This window comes from Delphinapterus leucas, chromosome 7 (genome assembly GCF_059928025.1).
Source record: "Delphinapterus leucas isolate spDelLeu-1000000601 "Yukka" chromosome 7, BTC_Dleu_Yukka2, whole genome shotgun sequence".
Classification (NCBI taxonomy): domain Eukaryota; kingdom Metazoa; phylum Chordata; class Mammalia; order Artiodactyla; family Monodontidae; genus Delphinapterus; species Delphinapterus leucas.
The window spans coordinates 49,487,377-49,508,209 of NC_143135.1; the positions used below are offsets into that span (position 1 = coordinate 49,487,377).

At 40.5% G+C, this 20,833-nt stretch overlaps 1 protein-coding gene across 13 annotated transcripts in view; it reads left to right on the forward strand.

The window, feature by feature from the left end:
• Positions 1 to 20,378, forward strand: part of NUP98 (nucleoporin 98 and 96 precursor) — a 99,394-nt gene extending 79,016 nt beyond the window's left edge. For 10 of the 13 annotated variants that reach the window (XM_022565830.3, XM_022565833.3, XM_022565836.3 and 7 more), the window contains 12 exons: positions 721 to 877; positions 2,576 to 3,005; positions 4,332 to 4,561; positions 5,894 to 6,160; positions 7,202 to 7,359; positions 8,135 to 8,278; positions 9,053 to 9,195; positions 14,377 to 14,598; positions 16,893 to 17,134; positions 17,597 to 17,751; positions 18,814 to 18,925; positions 19,038 to 20,378. In XM_022565830.3, the coding sequence (XP_022421538.1) occupies positions 721 to 877; positions 2,576 to 3,005; positions 4,332 to 4,561; positions 5,894 to 6,160; positions 7,202 to 7,359; positions 8,135 to 8,278; positions 9,053 to 9,195; positions 14,377 to 14,598; positions 16,893 to 17,134; positions 17,597 to 17,751; positions 18,814 to 18,925; positions 19,038 to 19,255 (2,478 nt within the window). In that variant the 3' untranslated portion in view covers positions 19,256 to 20,378. Of the gene's footprint in view, positions 1 to 720; positions 878 to 2,575; positions 3,006 to 4,331; positions 4,562 to 5,893; positions 6,161 to 7,201; positions 7,360 to 8,134; positions 8,279 to 9,052; positions 9,196 to 14,376; positions 14,599 to 16,892; positions 17,135 to 17,540; positions 17,752 to 18,813; positions 18,926 to 19,037 lie in introns of those variants that run through there. The other 3 variants (XM_089915235.1, XM_089915236.1, XM_089915237.1) reach the window with 2 other exon arrangements.
• The last annotated feature ends 455 nt before the right edge of the window (positions 20,379 to 20,833 follow it).

Here is a 20,833-nt window from a genome sequence, read left to right on the forward strand (position 1 = left end):
TAACCCACCCTTACTACAACAGGAATCCAAACTAATATTTATCTTCCCTTCATAACATCAGGCTTTTTCTTTCATTAATCACTTAAGAGCGTTGAGTGGTCGCTGGAATGAGAAAAACCAGGAATATGGCCCATGTTTAGGCATCATTTTCCCATTCGTGGGAGGAAGGCTATAGTGAGATTCAGAAGATCTGGATTCTAACCCCAGTTTTGTAACTGTTACTGTGTGACTTTAGGCAAGTCATTTAATGTGAGCACTATAAAATATTAATTTCATTTACTTTACAGAGAGGTTTTGAAGCTCTGGAAAGTGCTCCACAGGAGTTTTGTTTGTTCCTTTTTTTTTTTTTTCTTTTTTTAAAATTGTAGTTACAAGTTTCTTTAAGCTCTGTCTCAACTTCCCCCCGCCTGTGCCTTTTGTCATATTATGAATTTAGCCTTTGACTTATATTTGACTTTGAAATTAATTCATTCAGCAGACATGTGAGCACCTGCTGTGTGCCAGCCTCTGGTGAGACTGTATATACAAAGCAGAGGAGTTTTATATAACTTCTGTCCTTCAGGCACATACAGTGGAACAGAGTCACACAAATATTATACTAGCTCTGGACACAGCCTGAGACAGAGCTTTTTAAAAAATTGGTCGTTGTAAACTGCATTTTTCTTTTATGGCCTTTGGATTTGGGGGAGCACATTCATTCTATAGATATTGCCTTTTTAGATCATGAAAGCATCATTGCTTGCTGATGAAGAAGATGTAGATATGGTCCTGGATCAACGCTTCAGTCGCCTTCCTTCTAAAGCAGATACGTCTCAAGAAATCTGTTCTCCCAGGCTCCCCATTTCAGCAACTCACTCATCAAAATCCCGTTCATTAGGTACTGTAAAAGATGCTCTTTTGCAAGAAAGCTGTAAAGTCTGGCTTTTCACATATCTTCTTCTAAGCTGAGTTGACTTCTCTAGCAAACAACTCCCTAAAGGCATATGACATAATGATGCCAAGCAGAAATGTACTCTTATAAATGTACCTGTTAGGTGGGGCCAGTTTTTAAAAAACATGGTCACTGGTGCAGATGCAGAAGTTGTATGGAGAAAAAAAGCATTTGTTTTGTTGGGGGGCATGTTTTTATTTGCTTATGAGTGTGGGTTAGATAGTAAACTCAGATTTCCTAATTTTTATCATACCTTAGAGGAATCAGCAAGTTGTCTTGCTCTGTACTCTTTTTGTGCAGTTCTAACACTATCCTTATTGCTTTCTAGGGGCAAATGTTGCTTCTTATAATGTGCAAAGCTTTTCAGATTTCTACCTTTCCCTAAACCTTCCCAAATGCCCAGGACAGCAGTTGCCTGTGCATTTTAAAGCTTTTCTTATCTCTTCTAGTGGGCTTGTAACTATGTGGGATTGGAGGTAGAGTATTGATATCAACAGAGGAGTTCAGCAGGTGTAATTTCAAAACGGTTTGAAAGCCAGAGGAACTACCAGGAAGATATTTGTTATATTGCCTTAAAAACTAAATTTTTGGGCTTCCCTGGTGGCGCAGTGGTTGAGAGTCTGCCTTCCGATGCAGGGGACACAGGTTCGTGCCCCAGTCCGGGAAGATCCCACATGCCGTGGAGCAGCTGGACCCATGAGCCATGGCCGCTGAGCCTGCGCGTCCGGAGCCTGTGCTCCACAACGGGAGAGGCCCGCGTACCAAAAAAAAAACAAAAACAAAAAACTAAATGTTTATTTTTCAATTTTTTTGAGTACCCTAGTTAACTTTCCTTTTTAAAAATACTTTAATAAAGCATCAGTTAAACATTTATAGCAAGCTTTTCCATAATGAACACTACATGAAAATCTCATACTTCAGTAACTAAGTCCTTGCTTTAGACAGGAAATACATAAAATTGGAAAACAGGCAAAAATAACAAGAACTATCCTTCTGAAAGGCATATATGCAATCACAAGATGCCTCTGAAAGGCATATATGCAATCACAGATAGGTTTCTGTTGTCTTTAAGTCTGACATTGAGCACTGGAGTGGTATGAATTTGACTTTTGATCTTACCAACTTTTTATATTGACTAAGAAAGGTTACATTTGGCATTCTGATAAGGGCATGCGTATTGGTGTCAGACTTAGCTGGGTTTATCTCTTAGTTCTGCCACTTAGTAGCTTTGTGGATTTGGACAAGTCACTTAACTGAGCCCAGTTTTCCCATCTATAAAGTGAGGACTGTAATGTTCTTCATTTAAAGTTATTGAAGGATGAAATGAAACAGTGTATATAAATGGCTTATATAGAGTCTGCTGCAGATAAGTGCTAGATAGTTTTTTTAAATAGTAGTAGTAGTAGTAGTAGTAGTTGTGTTATTAATGTTGTTATTGTTGGTGACATCATCATCATTAGAATTCCTGCCTTGATTTCCTGTGTGAAAGAGGAATTTCTGTAGAGTCTGATATAAGCTACTCCTGGTCATCTATATGTGATTTAAGTAGCTTAATAAAACTATAATTTCAGCCTTGATGGTTGTTGTTGTTCAAGAATCAATAGACTGTATTTTCTAATAGTCTTTTTTTTTTCCTTATTTTAGTAGGTGGGTTACTACAATCAAAATTTGCAAGTGGAACTTTTCTTTCACCAAGTGCCTCTTTACAAGAGTGTCGCACTCCCAGAACATCGTCATTGATGAATATTCCATCCACATCCCCTTGGTCTGTCCCTCCACCCCTGACCTCTGTGTTTACGGTGCCCAGCCCAGCCCCTGAGGTTCAGTTGAAAACAGTGGGTACACGCAGACAACCAGGCCTAGTCCCTCTTGAAAAGTCTGTCACCTATGGAAAGGGGAAACTCCTGATGGACCTGGCCCTATTTATGGGACGCTCATTTCGGGTTGGTTGGGGCCCTAACTGGACTCTTGCTAATAGTGGAGAACAGCTGAGTGGCCCTCAGGAACTGGAAAATCATCAGATTGCTGATTCTATGGAATATGGATTCCTGCCTAATCCAGTAGCTGTTAAATCGTGAGTCACGTATTCTTATGCTTTTTGAGAAGGGCAACGTGGTAGGTGAGAAAAAGCTTTTCATCACCAGGAGACCCATGTTCAGGGCCCTGCTTTGTGATCTTTCTAGATATATTCTTAGCACAATTTTATTTGTATAATTAAAAGCTAAAATGATTAATAGCTCCATTTGTACCATCAAGGTATGAAGAGTATGGAATAGTTATCTAATGGTTAAACTTTAGGTGGAAAAGTAACAGACTCAAAGCTAATGCTGCAGCATTCCTTGAGTTTTCATCCTTTTTATTGCATTAGTCATTTTTCTATTTTCTCACTTAGATATTGGTAATATCTTCATAAGTAAGGTATATTCTCATTAAAGCACATTCCCTGTGTCTTAGACTTAATAAGGTAAATGTATGAACTGTGGATAATCCATACACAAGTATTTGGAAATAAGATGACATCTGATAATTATACATGTTATATATCTCTACACAGTTCCCACCATTAATATTTACATATGTATGATTATAGTTCTGTATATACTTTATATACTATATATTACCGTACTGATTTTATATATATATATATAAAAATATGTATAGTGTTCTGGTAGTCATTACGTAGTATGCATACAGTTTTTTGTAAAATTTGTAACTTTTTTAATTTACTTTTCATAATTGTAACAAACCGCTATCTTTACTACAGATTGTGACTATGATCACCTATTATTATTAGTTTTTAAAGTTGATTTTGAAGAAATAAAAAATCAACAGCATCTCTTGTACCTCACAATTAGGAATATTGATCCTAAACCCAGGTTATCCATGATATCATGATATTTTAGAGATTGTTAATGTCAGTCCTAAAAATTGGATCAAGGCTGCTCAACTGTATGCTGATCTTAATTGAGAGTCACTTCTTTAGTATCTGTAAGCTTAGCCTCATGACTTTTGATACTGATAACTCATAATGAGTTAAGTGTGGTTTGAGAAACGGGTGTCCCACAGTAGCTTTTGACCGTTGGATTTCATAGTATCCATATACATGCAGAGCCATTTCCAGGTCTAATTGTACTGACTCCTATGCCTATTATAATCTGGCCTGAGAAGGCTTGGGATTCTTTTTTTTTTTTAAACCTTGGGATTCTGAATGCATGGGTCAGGTAATTTGCTCAATATATATCAAATAAGTTCATTATAGTTTGATATTAAGAAACAAATTTTCTTTAAAATCAAAGTGGAATGTTTTGTGTCCTATTTTGTAATTATAAAAAGAAACAAAGGTTTCATTGTAGGAAAATTCTACCATCTGTCTTTTCTTATTTGTTATTTTCTCTTGTAGCCTAACTGAGTCTCCATTCAAAGTTCATTTGGAAAAACTCAGTTTGAGGCAAAAGAAGCTGGATGAAGACCTGCAATTATACCAGACATCTCTGGAGCTTAAATTAAAACATAGCACTGTCCATGTGGATGAGCTGTGTCCTCTCATTGTCCCCAATCCGGGAGTTGCTATCATTCATGACTATGCAGATTGGGTTAAGGAAGCATCAGGAGACTTACTGGAACCACAAAGTAAGTATGGACTATACTTCTAACCCTTGATGCCCCAGGAACAGGAGTAGGAGCATATGTTCATAGGAGGACACAGTTTCCTTGTGCCAATGTAGTGGTGGATGCCTGAGCTTACACTTATCTGTAGTTGAGTTGGGATGAGCAAAATCTCAAGCAGGAAGAAATCACATCATTGTTTATCATTACTCTTAGGCCACTGTTCAAAGGAACTGTAGCCAGTCACATCCCGTGGGCTTATAAAATTAGATCCCTTACCCCACCCGGAGAACATAGCAGGCGAGAGATCCTACCTAAGTCCTACCCATTCTTCCATGTCCAACTCAAGTCCCACTTGTTCTTCCCAGCAACTTTGGTGGTTATAACTTCCCTTCCTGACTTCTCTCACTATTACCTCTCTATAATGATTCTGATCATGTTTTTCTGAACCAGTACTTCCATAAAGGGCTTTTCTAATTTGGGCACTTACTATTTCAAGTAGAAAAATTACATGTTTCACACAACATTTCACGTCACTTTTACTGAAAAATGGGGACTATTAGAATGTTCCATACCACACGTTTTGGGAATTGTTTATGTTCATTTCTTTGTGTTTGCTGTAGTTGTCTTCTCTCTTCAAATATGTGAGTCATCTTCCCAATGCATACTTGTAAGTAGCTTAAGGTGGTAAACAGTGCTTTGTTTTCCTTTGTGAGGGGCAATATAGCATTAGTGGTTAAGAGTATAGAGTTGGACTCTGAGTACTTGAGTTTGAATCCTGGCTCTGTTACATCTTGCCTGTAACCTTGAGCAAGTCACTTAATGATCTGTACCTCAGTTTCTTCATCTGTAAAATGAAGGTGGTAACTATTGTATAGTTATATTGTGTAGATGAGAGTTGGTTTACTCCTGAGTGCTTTGAACAGTATCATTTAGGCTCACTAAAATGTTAGGCTGTGCCTATAGCAGATAATAATCCCTCACAAGTTTTCAGAGCACTTTATATTTCTTAAAGCATTTTTTGAACAGAATTTGATCAAATTAGAGGATTTTTCTGTATCATTTGAGACTATATGTAGCCATAATTAGGCTAGAGGAACCTGTTTAAAGGAGCCTGGAGTTACATTTGTTATGTAAGTACCATGGATACATGGAGTGAGCAGGCAATACCACACACCTCTGGAGCTTGTAAGACACAGGTGAGTGAGGTGGAGACAGATTCAGGGAAATCAACTTGAGTTGTTGTTTGGGGTATTTATTAATTTATGTATTTTTAATGCCACATTGAAGTGATCCCCTCTCTGTAGTTATTGTATGGCTTAATGTCATTGCATTATTTTCCTGTCCCTTCCTTAGTTGTGAAGCACTGGAGCCTAACGTGGACATTATGTGAAGCTCTATGGGGCCACCTGAAGGAGCTTGACAGCCAGCTGGATGAGCCCACTGAATACATTCAGATTCTGGAGCGAAGAAGAGCTTTCTCTCGCTGGCTGTCCCATACAGCTGCACCTCAAATTGAGGAGGAAGTCTCCTTAACCCGAAAAGACAACCCTGTGGAGGCTGTCTTCAGCTACCTCACGGGCAAGAGGATCAGTGAGGCCTGCTCCCTGGCCCAGCAGTCAGGTGGGGCATACCGTCCTTCTCTGCACCCCTGCCTACTTCCTACTCACTGTCCCTACCCCTTAATCGCGCGTTTGCCCTTGTCTTCTAACCTGAATGTTAAGTATAAACTTCCCAGGAAGATCGCCGGTTCCTCCAGAATAGGTAGGGACTCTGTCTTCCAGTTTTCCTTTTATAACCTTAGATAAATTTTATTTATCTATCTATCTATTTATTTATTTTTTGGCTGTGTTGGGTCTTCGTTGCTGCGTGTGGGCTTTCTCTAGTTGCTGTGAGCAGGGGCTACTCTTCGTCGCGGTGCACGGGCTTCTTATTACAGTGGCTTCTCGTCGTGGAGCATGGGCTCTAAGCACGCGCACGGGCCTCAGTAGTTGAGGCTTGCAGGCTCTAGAGCGCAGGCTGAGTAGTTGAGGTGCGCGGGCTTAGTTGCTCCGTGGCATGTGGGATCTTCCTGGACCAGGGCTTGAACCCATGTCCCCTGAATTGACGGTCCGATTCTTAACCACTGCGCCACCAGGAAAGTCCCTAGAATTTTTTTATTGCCTCAAGCCTTTGTACTTAAAATTTTTTATTAAAAGAGATACTGGACTCTAGAGAGTGAAAAACTCAACCATTTTCTTTATATCATACATTTGTTTTTCCTCTAGGTTTGAGTTTGCCATTTCTCAGTGTCATTATATAGTACCTGCTAGTTGGGCATGTTTACAGTTATGTCATCTCAGTTTTCACTATAGACCTTTGAATCAAATGATACTTCCCTCCATTTTACAGATGAGGTGCCTTGTGTAGGGTCACAGAAATAATAGTAGATCTGACACTGAACTCTGTGTACTATATAATCTATATGTAATTAGTTTAAGCTACAATACTTTGAAGGTTTTCTACCCAAGCCAAAAACGTTAAGTTCTTGATCAGTATTTTAGCACTCCTGCAGAGAGCAGTCAGAGGTGTTTCTTGAGGGCCAGAAGAAACAAAATAATGCCCCCAAGTGTTTTCCCAAGTCTATAAATTCTCAGTATCACCAGAGAACTGTTTCTCTTGTAGGTGATCATCGTCTTGCCCTTCTTTTATCCCAGTTGGTTGGCAGCCAGTCGGTCCGGGAGCTGCTTACTATGCAGCTGGCAGATTGGCATCAGCTCCAGGCTGACAGTTTCATCGAGGAGGAGAGACTGCGTATCTTTGCCCTCTTGGCTGGAAAACCGGTATTTTTCTCTTTTCTCATAAACTTACATAAATTTTCTCATAGATTCAGGATTGCTTGAGGTTAAGGCAAAGAGCTATCTTTGTAAATTGTACACTATTACATATAACTAAGCAACTTGTATTTAACTTTCAGCAGAAATATTTTCAAATTTTAAAATATTGTGGGGAAGAAATACTGGTTATATAGAAATTAAAATGTTAAAATTCACCATATCCCATATCATAGTGATAAACAACATAATTCATTGTCTGTCTTTCTAGACATATTTTAAGTCTGTTTTGACATATATGTGTGCATATTTACACTTGTTATATATTCAAATAAAATGAATTATATGTAGCAGTTCTGCAACCTTTTTTTTAACTTAATATGATCATTTTTCATGTTGTGTGGCCTCTCTTTTTTAATAGCCACTTCTCTTCCATTTTATGAATGATGTATCATAATTACTTTAAGCCAGTTTTCTTGCTGCCTATCCATTTTGCTTGCCATCCTAAAGTCAATTTCCAAAAATGAAATCACTGATCAGAATTTATTCACATCTTAAAGTTGGCAGCTGTGGTCAATGAGTGGTTCTCACCTCTTCTCAGCACTTACTGTCTAAGTCCACCCTATCACCTGCTACAAAGGGACTGTGTATTTTATATCTGGATCATTAACACTGCTATTTAAATCATTTAGAATCAACTTGAGTAAGTGAGCAACGTGCAGGCCTGGCCAGTAACAAGGTAATGTATAATTTAGAGCTGTGATGGTGATTTTGTCTCCTGTAGGTATGGCAGCTCTCAGAGCAGAAGCAAATCAATGTGTGCTCACAGTTGGATTGGAAAAGGTCCCTGGCTATCCATCTTTGGTATTTGCTCCCACCAACAGCCTCCATTTCCAAGGCACTCAGCATGTATGAAGAAGCATTTCAGGTATATGTATCCAGTATAGCCAAACAAAAGAGTCCTGGTAGGATTTCTGTTTTTGCCAGAAAAGTACTACAGAGAAAAAACCATCAAATCACATTTCATAATACTTTTTCCTAACTGCTTTTGGAAAAGTACCATAGAATTGAAATGGACACAGGAAATCTGATGGGAAACTTCTTCAAGTTTCTGCTTCTATTTTGTTTAATACGATGAGTTTCCACAATTTATTTTCTTACTGCTGTTTTCCTGCCTCAACATTGGAGGGTTTTTCTTCATTCCTAATGCTGTCTTATTCCTTCAGGAATTCCCTGAGATACAGCCTGACCTCGTGTTTAGTATAGCCCCAAATTAGCAGGTCTGAAATTTGCCTCTAAATATCACTATATATCATATTCCTTGTCCATTTGGAGGTTAAAGGATTATTAATGTTTTTAATGCCATTATTTGGTTCTTCTCTTACTGTTCATTTTTATTGTCTTTGATATCATTTGCCAGAATTATCAGTATTTGTCAGGAAAAAGAGAACACTAAAAAAAATTGAGTGTAATAAGAATTGTGGCAAGAAAGGTGGTGGGGTTAGAGCTGTCTGAGGTCTTTGCCAGTCCACTGAAGGCAGGTGGACTATGTCACTGATCAAAATAAGTTTAAAATCCTTGAAACACTCCTTTAGAGGATGTCGCACCATTCTTAATACACATCTGAGTAACTGAGACACAGTAGAATCTAGTGAAACATACTAGCAGCTGATGTATTGTTTTATCAAATTCTTAACTTCAGAATACCTCTGAGGGTGACAGATACGCCTGCTGCCCACTTCCCTCATACCTGGAGGACTCTGGCTTTGTGGTAGAGGAGGAGCAAGACTCACAGAGACCCCTTCAAGATGTCTGCTTTCACCTTCTAAAACTCTATAGTGACAGGTAAATCAGAGCCATATGTTATAGTCACTTGAGGGTTCCATGAGCCGTAGGGAGTCCTTTCCCTTTTATATGTGGTCAAATTGCCCTAAGTCTATATAAATTACCAAAATATAACTTACAGTAATTGAGTGCAAAGACCATGGGAACTGGAATTAGAAATCTAAAAATTCCCATTTTAAATCAACTATACTTAAATGAAATTGTTTTTTAAAAATCTAAAAATTATTTTAATCGACTTTAATGAGATACAGTTTTACACATAATGAATTTGTGGTTTGATATGTTTTAATGTAATCTAACTACCATCCCTATCAAGGTAACATGTACATTACCCTCAAAAAGTTACCTCATGTCCCTTTGCAATCAGTCTACACCACAGACAGCTACTGACTGACTTTTCATTACTGTAGATTAGTTTTGCTGTTATAGAATTTTATGTAATTGGGATCATTCTGTATGTTATCTTTTGTGCCTGGCTTCTTTTACCCAGCATAGTGATTCTGAGATTTATCCATGTTAATATGTGTATCAGAAATTTATTTATTTATTCATTTGTTAATGGGCAGTTTTCTTGTTTTGGGCTGTTAAGAATAAAGCTGCTATGAACATTTGTATCTAAAAATGTTTGTATCATTTTGCATTCCCACCAAGATCTGTAATTGCTCCATATCCTCTTCAAAACTTGGTATTGTCAGCTTTTAAAATTTTACCATTTTAGTGGGCACATAGTGGTGTGTCATTTTTGTGTGCTTAATAAGAAATTAATATAATATATTAACATGCTATGATATCTAATCAGATAATCAAAACTATCTCAGAGCTGTCTTTTTACCTTATCAGAAACACTGAGTGGTTTTCTCCAGTCAAAAGTATTAGCTCACATCTCATTTCATTTCTTTATTTAAATACCTTCTTTTAAATTAACTGTATTAATTATAGAATAATACAGTCTTTTATTGTGGTAAAATACACATAATTAAAATTGTGTTTTAATTTGCATTTCCCTAATGCCCAGTGGTGGCAGGCATTTTTTCATGTGCTTATTTACCATCTATCTATATATCTTCCTTGTTGAAATCTATTTGAAACCTTTTGCCCCCCTTTTTTTAATAGGGTCGCCTAATAGTTATTGTGTTGTAATAGTTCTTTATATATTTAGGATGCAAGTCCTTTATTATAAATGTGTTTTTGCAATTATTTTCTCCCAGTACACAGGCACAGAAGTTTTACATTTTTATAAAGTCCAATTTATTGAAGTTTTTAAACTATAAAATCAGTTTCTTTAATAGATACAGAGCTGTCGAGGTTTTCTATTTATTCTTGAGTCAGTTTTGCTCATTTGTTTTTCCTAAGGAATTTGTCTGTTTCACCAAAGTCACCAAATTTATTAGCATAAAGTTCTTTATAACATTTCCATATTCTTTTATTTATTTATTTATTCATTCATTCATTCACTCATTTTTGACCGCGTTGGGTCTTCGTTGCTGCACGCGGGCTTTCTCTAGTTGGTGGCGAGCAGGGGCTACTCTTCGTTGTGGTGCGCGGGCTTCTCATTGTGGTGGCTTCTCTTATTGGGGAGCCACGGGTTCTAGGCGCATGGGCTTCAGTAGTTGTTGCACATGGACTTAGTTGCTTCGTGGCATGTGGGACCTTCCTGGACCAGGGGTTGAACCCGTGTCCGCTGCATTAGCAGGCAGATTCTAACCACTGAGCCACCAGGGAAGTCCCTCCTTATTCGTTTTTTAAAATTATTTATTTATTCATTTTTGGCTGCATTGGGTCTTTGTTGCTGCACGTGGGCTTTCTCTAGTTGCAGCGAGCGGGGGCTACTCTTCATTGTGGTGCACGGGCTTCTCATTGCGGTGGCCTCTCTCATTGCAGAGCACGGGCTCTAGGCGCACAGGCTTCAGTAGTTGCGGCACGTGGGCTCAGTAGTTGTGGCTCGCGGGCGCCAGAGCGCAGGCTCAGTAGTCGTGGCACACGGGCTTAGCTGCTCCGCGGCATGTGGGATCCTCCCGAACCAGGGCTCAAACCCATGTCCCCTGCATTAGCAGGCGAACTCTTAACCACTGCGCCACCAGGGAAGCCCCCTTATTCTTTTTTAATGTCTGTAGGATGTGTGGCTGTGTCTCTTTCTTCCATGATATTGGTATTTGTGTCTTCTCTCTTTTTCTCTTGATTAGTCTGTCTCCAGCTTTTGGTTTCATTGGTTATCTCAATTAGTCAACTAGCTCAAAATGAATCATAAACCTAAATGTCAAACTTAAAACAATAACCTCTTAGAAGAAAACCTTTGCAACTGTGGGTTAGGCAAAGATTTCTTAGATACCAAACACATCCATAAAAGAAAAAATTGATAAATTGGACTTTAACAAAATTAAAAACTACTACTCATTAGACAGACTGTTAAGAGAATGAAAAGATGAGCCACAAATTGGGAGAAGATACTTGCAATTCATATATCTGATAAAGGACTTTTATCCAGAGCATGTAAAGAATTCTCTGAACTCAATAATAAGAAAACAATCCAATTTAAAAATTGGGAAAAATATTTAAAGGGATGCTTCCCCAAGAGGACGTACATATAAAGCCCATGAAAAGTTTTTATCAGTAGACATCAGGGACATGCAAATTAAAGCCGTCATGGGATGCCACTACCCATCTATTAGAATAGCTAAAAATTAAGACACCTGCACCAAATGTCATCATGGAAGCGGAGCATTTGGAATTCTCAACCCTGCTGGGGGAAAATGTAAAATAATACTGGCACTTGGAAAAACAGTTTGGCGGCTTAAAAAGTTAAACATACGGCTACATACATATGATCCAGCCATTCCACTCCTAGGTATTTACCCAAGAGGAATGAAAACATATGTCTATTTATATGTTGATAGCAGCTTTATTTGTAAAGGTCCAAAACGGGAAACAACCCAAATTTCCATCAACAGGTGATTAGATAAGCAAATTGTGGTACATCTATACAATGGAATACTATCTCAGCAGTAAGAAAGAATGAACTGTTGATAAAATGCAACAGCATGGTGAATCACAAAATACTTTTACTTATTTTTGAAGCGGTGAGAAAAAAAATATCCCCAAAAAATGTACCTACTGCTTGATTCTAATTTATGTAAAACTCTGGAAAATGCAAACTAATCTATAATGATAGAAAGATCAGTGGTTGCCTGGGAAGGGTAGGTGTAGGGAGGGGCAGGAGAGAGGGATCACAGAGGGACTTAAGGAAACTTTTGGAGGTGATGGGTATGCTTGTTATCTTGACCTTGGTGGTAGTTTCACAGGTGTATATATATGTTTAAACTTACGAAAATTGTACATTCTAAATATGTACAGTTTATTGTATGTCAATTTTTCTTATTTATTTATTTATTTTTGCGGTACGCGGGCCTCCCACCGCCGCAGCCCCTCCCGTCGTGGAGCACAGGCCCCGAACGCACAGGCCCAGTGGCCATGGCTCACGGGCCCAGCCGCTCTGTGGCATGTGGGATCCTCCCGGACTGGGGCACGAACCCGTGTCCCCCGCATCGGCAGGCGGACACTGCACCACCAGGGGAAGCCCTGTATGTCAATTTTTTTAATGTCAAAAAAAAAGAAAAAAGGAAGAGGAAGAAAAGCATATATCTCAAAGTGTCAGAAATAGAGAAACCAAAGCCTGAATGAGATAATAAAGTGTTCTTCTCATGTAAGGTAGAATTGCTATGACTAAAACCCTTACATAAACTGTAAGGAACTGCACTGTATAATGGCCGCTATTCTCATAATACTACTTTAAATTAGTTTTTAAATATAATTACTTATTCACACTAGCCATATTTCAAGTGTTTAATGTGGCTAGTGGCTATCTTATTGGTCAAGGCAGATTATAGAACATTTCCATCATCACACAGAGTTCAGTTTGACAGCACCGGTCAAGAAAAAACTACTCATTACTTGGGGAGGTGTTAGGAACTTGTAAAATGTCTGGGATCTTAGGTGAAAGGGAAAAGTTTTGGTTGATAATCAAGGCCCAGATCTTTAAAACTTTTAGGTGTGGGATCTTAGTTCTTACTGTTCTTATGGTCTGGAACTTGGAAGCTAAGAACATAAAACAACAACAAAAAAGACTAGTTAGCTGTTCAAACAAACAGGTGAAGTAGCATTCCAGCAACTTCAGATAGTAAAACAACCTGAAAGATACTATATATATTTTTTGATAGATCTTTATTGGAGTCTAATGGCTTCACAATACTGTGTTAATTTCTGTTGTACAACAAAGTGAATCAGCCATATGCATACATATGTCCCCATATCCCCTCCCTCTTGCGTCTCCCTCCCTCCCATCCTCCCTATCCCACACTTCTAGGTCATTGCAGGGCACCGAGCTGATCTCCCTGTGCTACGCGACTGCTTCCCACTAGCTAACTATTTTACATTCAGTAGTATATATATGTCGATGCTACTCTCACTTCACCCCAGCTTCCCCTTCCCACCCCATGTCCTCAAGTCCATTCTCTATGTCTGCATCTTTATTCTTGCCCTGCAACTAGGTTCATCAGTACCTTTTTTTTTTTTTTTTTTTAGATTCTGTATATATGTGTTAGCATATGGTATTTGTTTTTCTCTTTCTGACTTACTTCACTCTGTATGACAGACTCTAGGTCCATCCACCTCACTACAAATAACTCAGTTTCGTTTCTTTTTATGGCTGAGTAATATTCCATTGTATATATGTGCCACATCTTCTTTATCCATTCATCTGTTGATGGACATTTAGGTTGGTTCCATGTCCTGGCAATTGTAAATAGTGCTGCAGTGAACATTGTGGTACATGTCTCTTTTTGAATTAACGTGTATTTTCAAAATCGTTAAGAAAAGTAATTGATACTACAGTGAAAGAATGGAAGGGAGAGAGTTCTGAAGACTCCCTGTACCAGGATGGTAAAAATAGACCAAACAACTACCAGCACACCTGGTAGAAGAGCCACCGAAGACGAGGTGCCTTGGTTTTTGGTAGATCGGTAATGTGGCTGAACCTAGAGGAGGAAGACTATAAGGCTTATGATGCTTCTGCTCCCAGCTGCCTGCCTTTATTGTTTTGTAAGCTGTAGCTGAGACAGTTGACTCGTCCAGTACAGGTGGTCTGCTAGCTGGGTTTGGTAACTCTCAGCACATTCTCCTTTGCAGACATTATGATCTCAACCAGCTGCTGGAGCCTCGAAGCATAACAGCAGATCCTTTGGACTACCGTCTAAGCTGGCACTTGTGGGAGGTGCTGCGGGCTCTTAACTACACCCATCTCTCAGAGCAGTGTGAGGGTGTGCTGCAGGCCAGTTATGCTGGCCAGCTGGAAAGTGAGGGGCTCTGGGAGTGGGCCATCTTTGTCCTCCTGCACATTGACAACTCAAGGTGAGTGAGAAGCCGTCAAACACACTGGTTGCATCCAGCGCTACAGGGCAATGCCAAAGGAATCAGTCTCTTAGGGTTCAGTTCAGCAAGTAAGTGTTTAGAATGTATTTTTGGGTCCAGCCTTGTGATAAACCTTAAGACAGTTCAACCTGCAGCCCAGACTGTCTCTGTATTCATGTGAACACGTTAGAAAGAAGATTGCCTTTGATTAAGTGCCAAATCGTGCTATTTATCATAAGGCCTCCCAGTAGTCCGAGAAGGGAGAAGAGATCTCTGTGAACTGCAGAATCTCTGAGTCTCTCTAGAGATAAGATTCAAAGTATGTGTAAAATTGGTATAGGAAATAATTAAGTGGGAAGGAAAGATATGCCCGGGTGGAGAAACCCCATTAACTAGGCACAAATTCCTTGAATGTGGCATGTTTAGAATTATGCAGAAATAGTGCTGTCCGAGTTGGATCTGTGGAGTAATGGTTGGCAGGGAGGGCCCCTGCTTTTTCTTTACTGGCCCTTCCCTTTCCATCCACCCACCCCATCCCTCAAGTTTGATAGTGTTGTATTTACCTATTTACCAATACAATCTTGCTTAGATGTGTAATGTTTTGGTTCTTTGTGCTGAACAAAAACCAGAGAAACATCTCTGTTCCATGCTTTAAATGAGATGAAGTTGGAGGTTTTTTGTTAATGGTAGCAGCATGGCATAACACTAAGAACAAAAACATTTATATAATACTTTGTTATATAATGCTTTTATATATCTTTATACACTGTTGCAAGTACTTTAAATATATTAACTCATTGAATGCTCATAATGAACCTATGAGACACTCTTACTGTCTATTTTATAGATGAGCAACCCAAGGGATAGAGAGATTAGGTAACTTTTGTTCAAGGTCACATAGCTACTAAATGGCAGAGTGAGCCTTTCAACTCAAGACACCCAGAGTCTGTCCTCTTAATCATTGTACTATACTATCTGTCATGTCTTAGGGCATGGAAAGAAGTTGTTTTGTAGTCAGAGCTTTCTAAATTCTGGCTCCACCATGTACTCACTTTGACCTAAGGTAGAGCTTACTTCACTTTTGACTTTGAGTAAAGACACTCTCTAGACCTCAGTTTTTTTAAATATTAATCTCTATTCAAAGGTGACTGTGGAATTAAAAGTGTAAAGCATCCAGCACAACCTTACTTTTAAGGAATTTCTCTTTCCTCTTGCTCCTTACCAGGAAACAAAATGATCCCAGAATTTTCCTCTGAGTTTATTTAAACACATTCATGGAGAATTTCACGTGGTAAAAGGCTGGCTGATGGGATGATTGATGATTGGCTGTGGGAAAGCAGATCCTATTTCCTAAAGGGGAGGAAAAAAGGAGGCAGTTGTCATGAGATTGGGAGTCCTTTGAAAAAGCTAGGAGTTGAGAAAAGAATCTAAGAGGAGGAGAATAGCTTTGATCTGAAATTAAAATGACTGATCCTTTGGCCCAGACATAGAAGGACTCTATTTAAGTGGCCTTGAGAGCAGAAAGATTGAGTTTAGCCTAAGTCTAGCAGTAAAGAGAAAATGAATTAGGAAGGCTGATGACTTTTAAGGGAAAAAACGACCTGGAAGAGACCTTATGTTTAAAAACTACTTTGTTTTCTTGCATTGACCACGTAAGAGAGAGGGCAGGGAGGAGGTTAGGAATAAACTGCAGAGTGCTTGGTGGATCTAGAATTCCCCTATCCCAGTCCTTCATCTCCTGTTAGAGAAAGGAAACAAAGAAATGAGCCTACTGGGATGAACACACACACACTACTATATATAAGATCGATAAACAACAAGGACCTACTATAGAGCACAGGGAACTCTACTCAATATTCTGTGATAACCTATATGAGAAAAAAATCTAAAAAAGAATGAATATATGTACATGTATAACTGAATCACTTTGCTGTACACCTGAAACTAACACAACATTGTAAATCAACTGTACTCCAATAAAATTTTTAAAAAGGAAAGAAATGAGCCGAGTCAGGAGAAAACCTTTTCAGGGTAGTGGGCAACCTTCCCAGGAGTATTCGTTTTCAGACTTTTTTGACCATGAAAATATAATGTTTTTACAGAATGCTTCTATTCTGTTTCATTTTAAAAATTAATGCTGGTGTGATAGCTTTTTAAGTGAAGTTTGAGGTGATCCGCTAAGGGTCAGGACCTGCAGTTTAAGAGACTGCCTCACGGGCCACTGTGAGCTGTCTGAGGCAGCCTTCTCCATCAGTGAGAATGAGATTTATCCCAGCTGACCTTTCCTCCTATAGCATGCGTGAGAAGGCTGTTCGAGAGCTGCTTACGCGGCACTGCCGACTGTTGGAGACCCCTGAATCGTGGGCTAAGGAGATTTTCCTGACCGAGAAGCTTTGTGTGCCTGCTGAGTGGATTCATGAGGCCAAAGCAGTGCGAGCACACATGGAATCCAACAGGCACTTGGAGGCCCTCTATTTATTTAAAGCGGGGCACTGGAACCGCTGCCACAAACTCGTCATCCAGCACTTAGCTTCTGGTGAGTGCTTCAGACTAGGGCCTGTGTCTCCTGGTATTACCCCCAATTCTTCCAGTCTCTGAGCCCATGATGAGTCAGGCCAGAAATGATGATCAGAACAGGGTATGGCAGACTTGAATCAGATCACACTTTGTAAAAGCTCTCTGTGCAGAAGATGCTTGGTAAGGGTGAGGGGCGGGGTCAAGAGCAATATTGTTACATTCCCATTTGCCAGGAATATTCTTGATATTCACTAATTATGTTAAACTCTTTGTTTATTTAGGGAGTTTTATTCAGCAACACCAGAAATATCTGTTTGGGAAACTGAAGCCAGAAATTCTTCACAGTTTTCTTAAGAGAATTTCAAAATATCTACTGTAATTCTCAAGTCTCACCCAACATAATTTTCCCTTTCTTCCTGTCTTAGATCTTTCTGCCATGTCCTTCCTTTGTGCACTTTTGGTCAATATTTTGTTTCTTCAGATGCCATTATTAACGAGAACTATGACTACCTGAAGGGGTTCTTGGAAGACCTGGCACCCCCGGAGCGCAGCAGCCTAATCCAGGACTGGGAGACATCTGGGCTTGTTTACCTGGACTACATTCGGGTCATCGAAATGCTCCATCATATACAGCAGGTGCCTGAGTTCCTTAAACCACGGCCTAGTTTCCCCTTTCCCTGGCCCACAGAGCCATAGCGACCTCCAAAGGCTTGAGCAACGACTTGAAAAACTCATTGGCAGAGATAGCACTGTCAGTGTAGGAGGGATTTTTTTTTTTTTTTTTTTTGCGGTACGCGGGCCTTTCGCTGTTGTGGCCGCTCCCGTTGCGGAGCACAGGCTCCGGATGTGCAGGCTCAGCGGCCACGGCTCACGGGCCCAGCCGCTCCACGGCATGTGGGATCCTCCCGGACCGGGGCACAAACCCGTGTCCCCCTGCATCGGCAGGCGGACTCTCAACCACTGCGCCACCAGGGAAGCCCAGGAGGGATATTTTGATGAAGCTAATTTGATGTAGTTACTATGACAGCTCTATCAAAACTTTAAAACGTTTTTTGGTGCTTATTGCCAAGTAGTGTGTACAATGGACATTCCTAAGCCTTGTCCATAGTCAGTCTCCTCCCCTTGTTCTCATCTTTTCCCCTAGTTTTAAATGAGAAGCTTAGGGTTGAGAGATAAAGTAAGGTCAGAGATTTGGTGAGGATGTTTCACATAACATTTGGCATGAAAGTAATTGATTTCTGTTGTTAACAAAGCCACAATTCCTGTTAATATCTGCATAATTAAATGCTGATTCTTAGTTGGAGTCAGGAGACTTAAATTAAGTGCTGGCTTGGGCTCCACCTCTCACTGTGTGCTCTTAAGAAATCAATACCATGTTTGTGAACCCAGATTTATGTAGATTTTTGGTGCAGTGTTAAAGCCTGATAGTTACATGGTTCACGAATGGTGATTTCAAGACTTGCCCAATCCTAGGCCCTGTATACTATATTGTTTTCCTGTTGTGTATAATTGCTAAGGTCTCGTCTTATCCTCAGCGACTAGGCTGGATGGTGGTGACATGGCACTGCCGGCCAGCTTCTTGGGTTTTCCCCTCCCTCACCTTACTCTTGTTTCAGAGTGTTGCATAGTCAGTCTATGGGTAGGGTTGGAGTGATGGGAGCTCCTCTTGGCCTAATTGGTTCCTCTGCTTCTTTGTAGGTGGATTGCTCAGGTTATGAGCTAGAGCAGTTACATACCAAAGTGACCTCACTGTGCAACCGGATAGAGCAGATCCAGTGTTACAATGCCAAGGATCGCCTGGCTCAGTCAGGTCAGCCTCTCGCCTCCTCCCCCTTCCTGCCTGCTCATTGCCTGTCTTTATGATTATTATACCCACACCTCACCCCCAGTCCTTTGGTGCTTACTCTGCTCTCTTTCTCCAGACATGGCCAAACGTGTAGCCAACCTGCTGCGGGTGGTACTGAGCCTTCAGCATGCCCCTGATGCAACCTCCGACTCAACGCCAGACCCTCAGCGAGTCCCTTTGCGCCTGTTGGCTCCCCACATTGGCCGGCTCCCCATGCCTGAGGACTATGCCTTGGAGGAACTGCGCAGTCTCACACAGTCCTACCTGCGGGAACTGACTGTGGGGAGCCAGTGAGCCCCAGGCTCCGCGCACCACACTCACATGCCGATTCACACTCACTACGCAGAGGTCCCCTACGTTGAGTTGATTGGCACCATTTGCCATTCTCTGGGTTGGCCATGGAATCCACCCTCCCTTCCTGCTGCCCAAGCAGCAACCTCCAGTTGTTCACGGCTTTCTTAATACTAAACACAGCATAAGGGCTTTTGGAACCCCCAAAAAAGGATCCAAGTCTCTTTTTTACCATCCTCAAGACTATTCTTTTTTTTTTTTTCCCTTTCTTTTTGTAAATGGTCAGTAAAGCGTCGGTAAAGCACCTTTGGCAGAATTCCCGCACCCCCTAAGAACCAGGGAATGCTTTTCCTCCCTCAGCCATTCTGGATCTTGTGACTCGATGCCAAACTGCTACCCTACTCCTACTCCTGCCCTTTTATACTAGGACTCTTTAGAAGGAGTGGGACAGGTGATGGGACAAATGTGTTGACCTAGGACTGTCCTCCCTTAACAAGTGAACTATCCACAGAAGGAAGGAGAATGTGTCTCTGAAGTAGGTTGTTGATTAACACTGACTTTTGGCGTCAGAAGAGAGTTGGACTGAATTAGGAAGCAGAACAGGGTCTTTCTGACCCATTTAGGGTAGAAGTGAGTGCCTGCCATCGAGGGGTGGGGCTTCAAGGCTTGACTGCTCTTCCTGTCTTGAATGTTCTGTGAACACCAAACCTTCCCCGTGCAGGAGCTCTTGGTACCAGATCACACATCTCTGGGAAACTCCCAGAATTCAGTTTGGTGCCTGGTTTTCAGTCATCTTGCTAGGCCTCCTGTCTGGATTTGCCTGAAGAGTTTGGATGAAACATGGCAGGTTGGGTAGCCCTCCCTGTCCCTCCCACTCTAGCCCAGAGCATTTCCCACCCTCCATTTACAGTCCCAGATGGTGAAACCATCACTGAGGCAGGCAAGGATCTGGGCTTCAGGGGGAGGCAGGGGGCTTTTGCTACACTGCTGCCCACAGCTGTGGGGAGCCCCAGGTAACGGTCTGAGACTGTGGTGTGAGGGCTGTCACAGACAACATGGCATGCCTCCCTGGGTCTTCATGCATGAAGATTACAGAAAGGATTTTATTAAAAAGTATATATATATATATATATATATATGTATATATATATATATATATATATATATGACCTAGATTATTTTCCTCTTTTTCTGAAGCTACTTTCTTAAAAAAAATAAATAAAATGAAATGTTTATAGCATTCCTGGTATTGGCTTTCCTTTTGTGGTTTTGAGCCTTCTTGTCCCAAGGAGCTTTATGGTGGCCTTGTTTAATTTGCACTCTAAAGAGGGACTGACCGTGGGTTAATGAGAGAATAGTTGCAGACTAGATCAAAGGCTAGGTTTATAAGGGTCAATTTTGGGGTGAGGGGGTTGAGATTATTGATGGATCCTGACTGCTATACATTTATTTTTATGCGCTTGGATTCCTGGTGGGGAATGGGGCAGGGTTTCAAATTGCCCAGTGGTATATAGTTAGTATTCAAAGCCTCTCTGCTCTGGGGTTTTTGTTTTTAAACCTTGGCACTTCATCTTTCAGCTT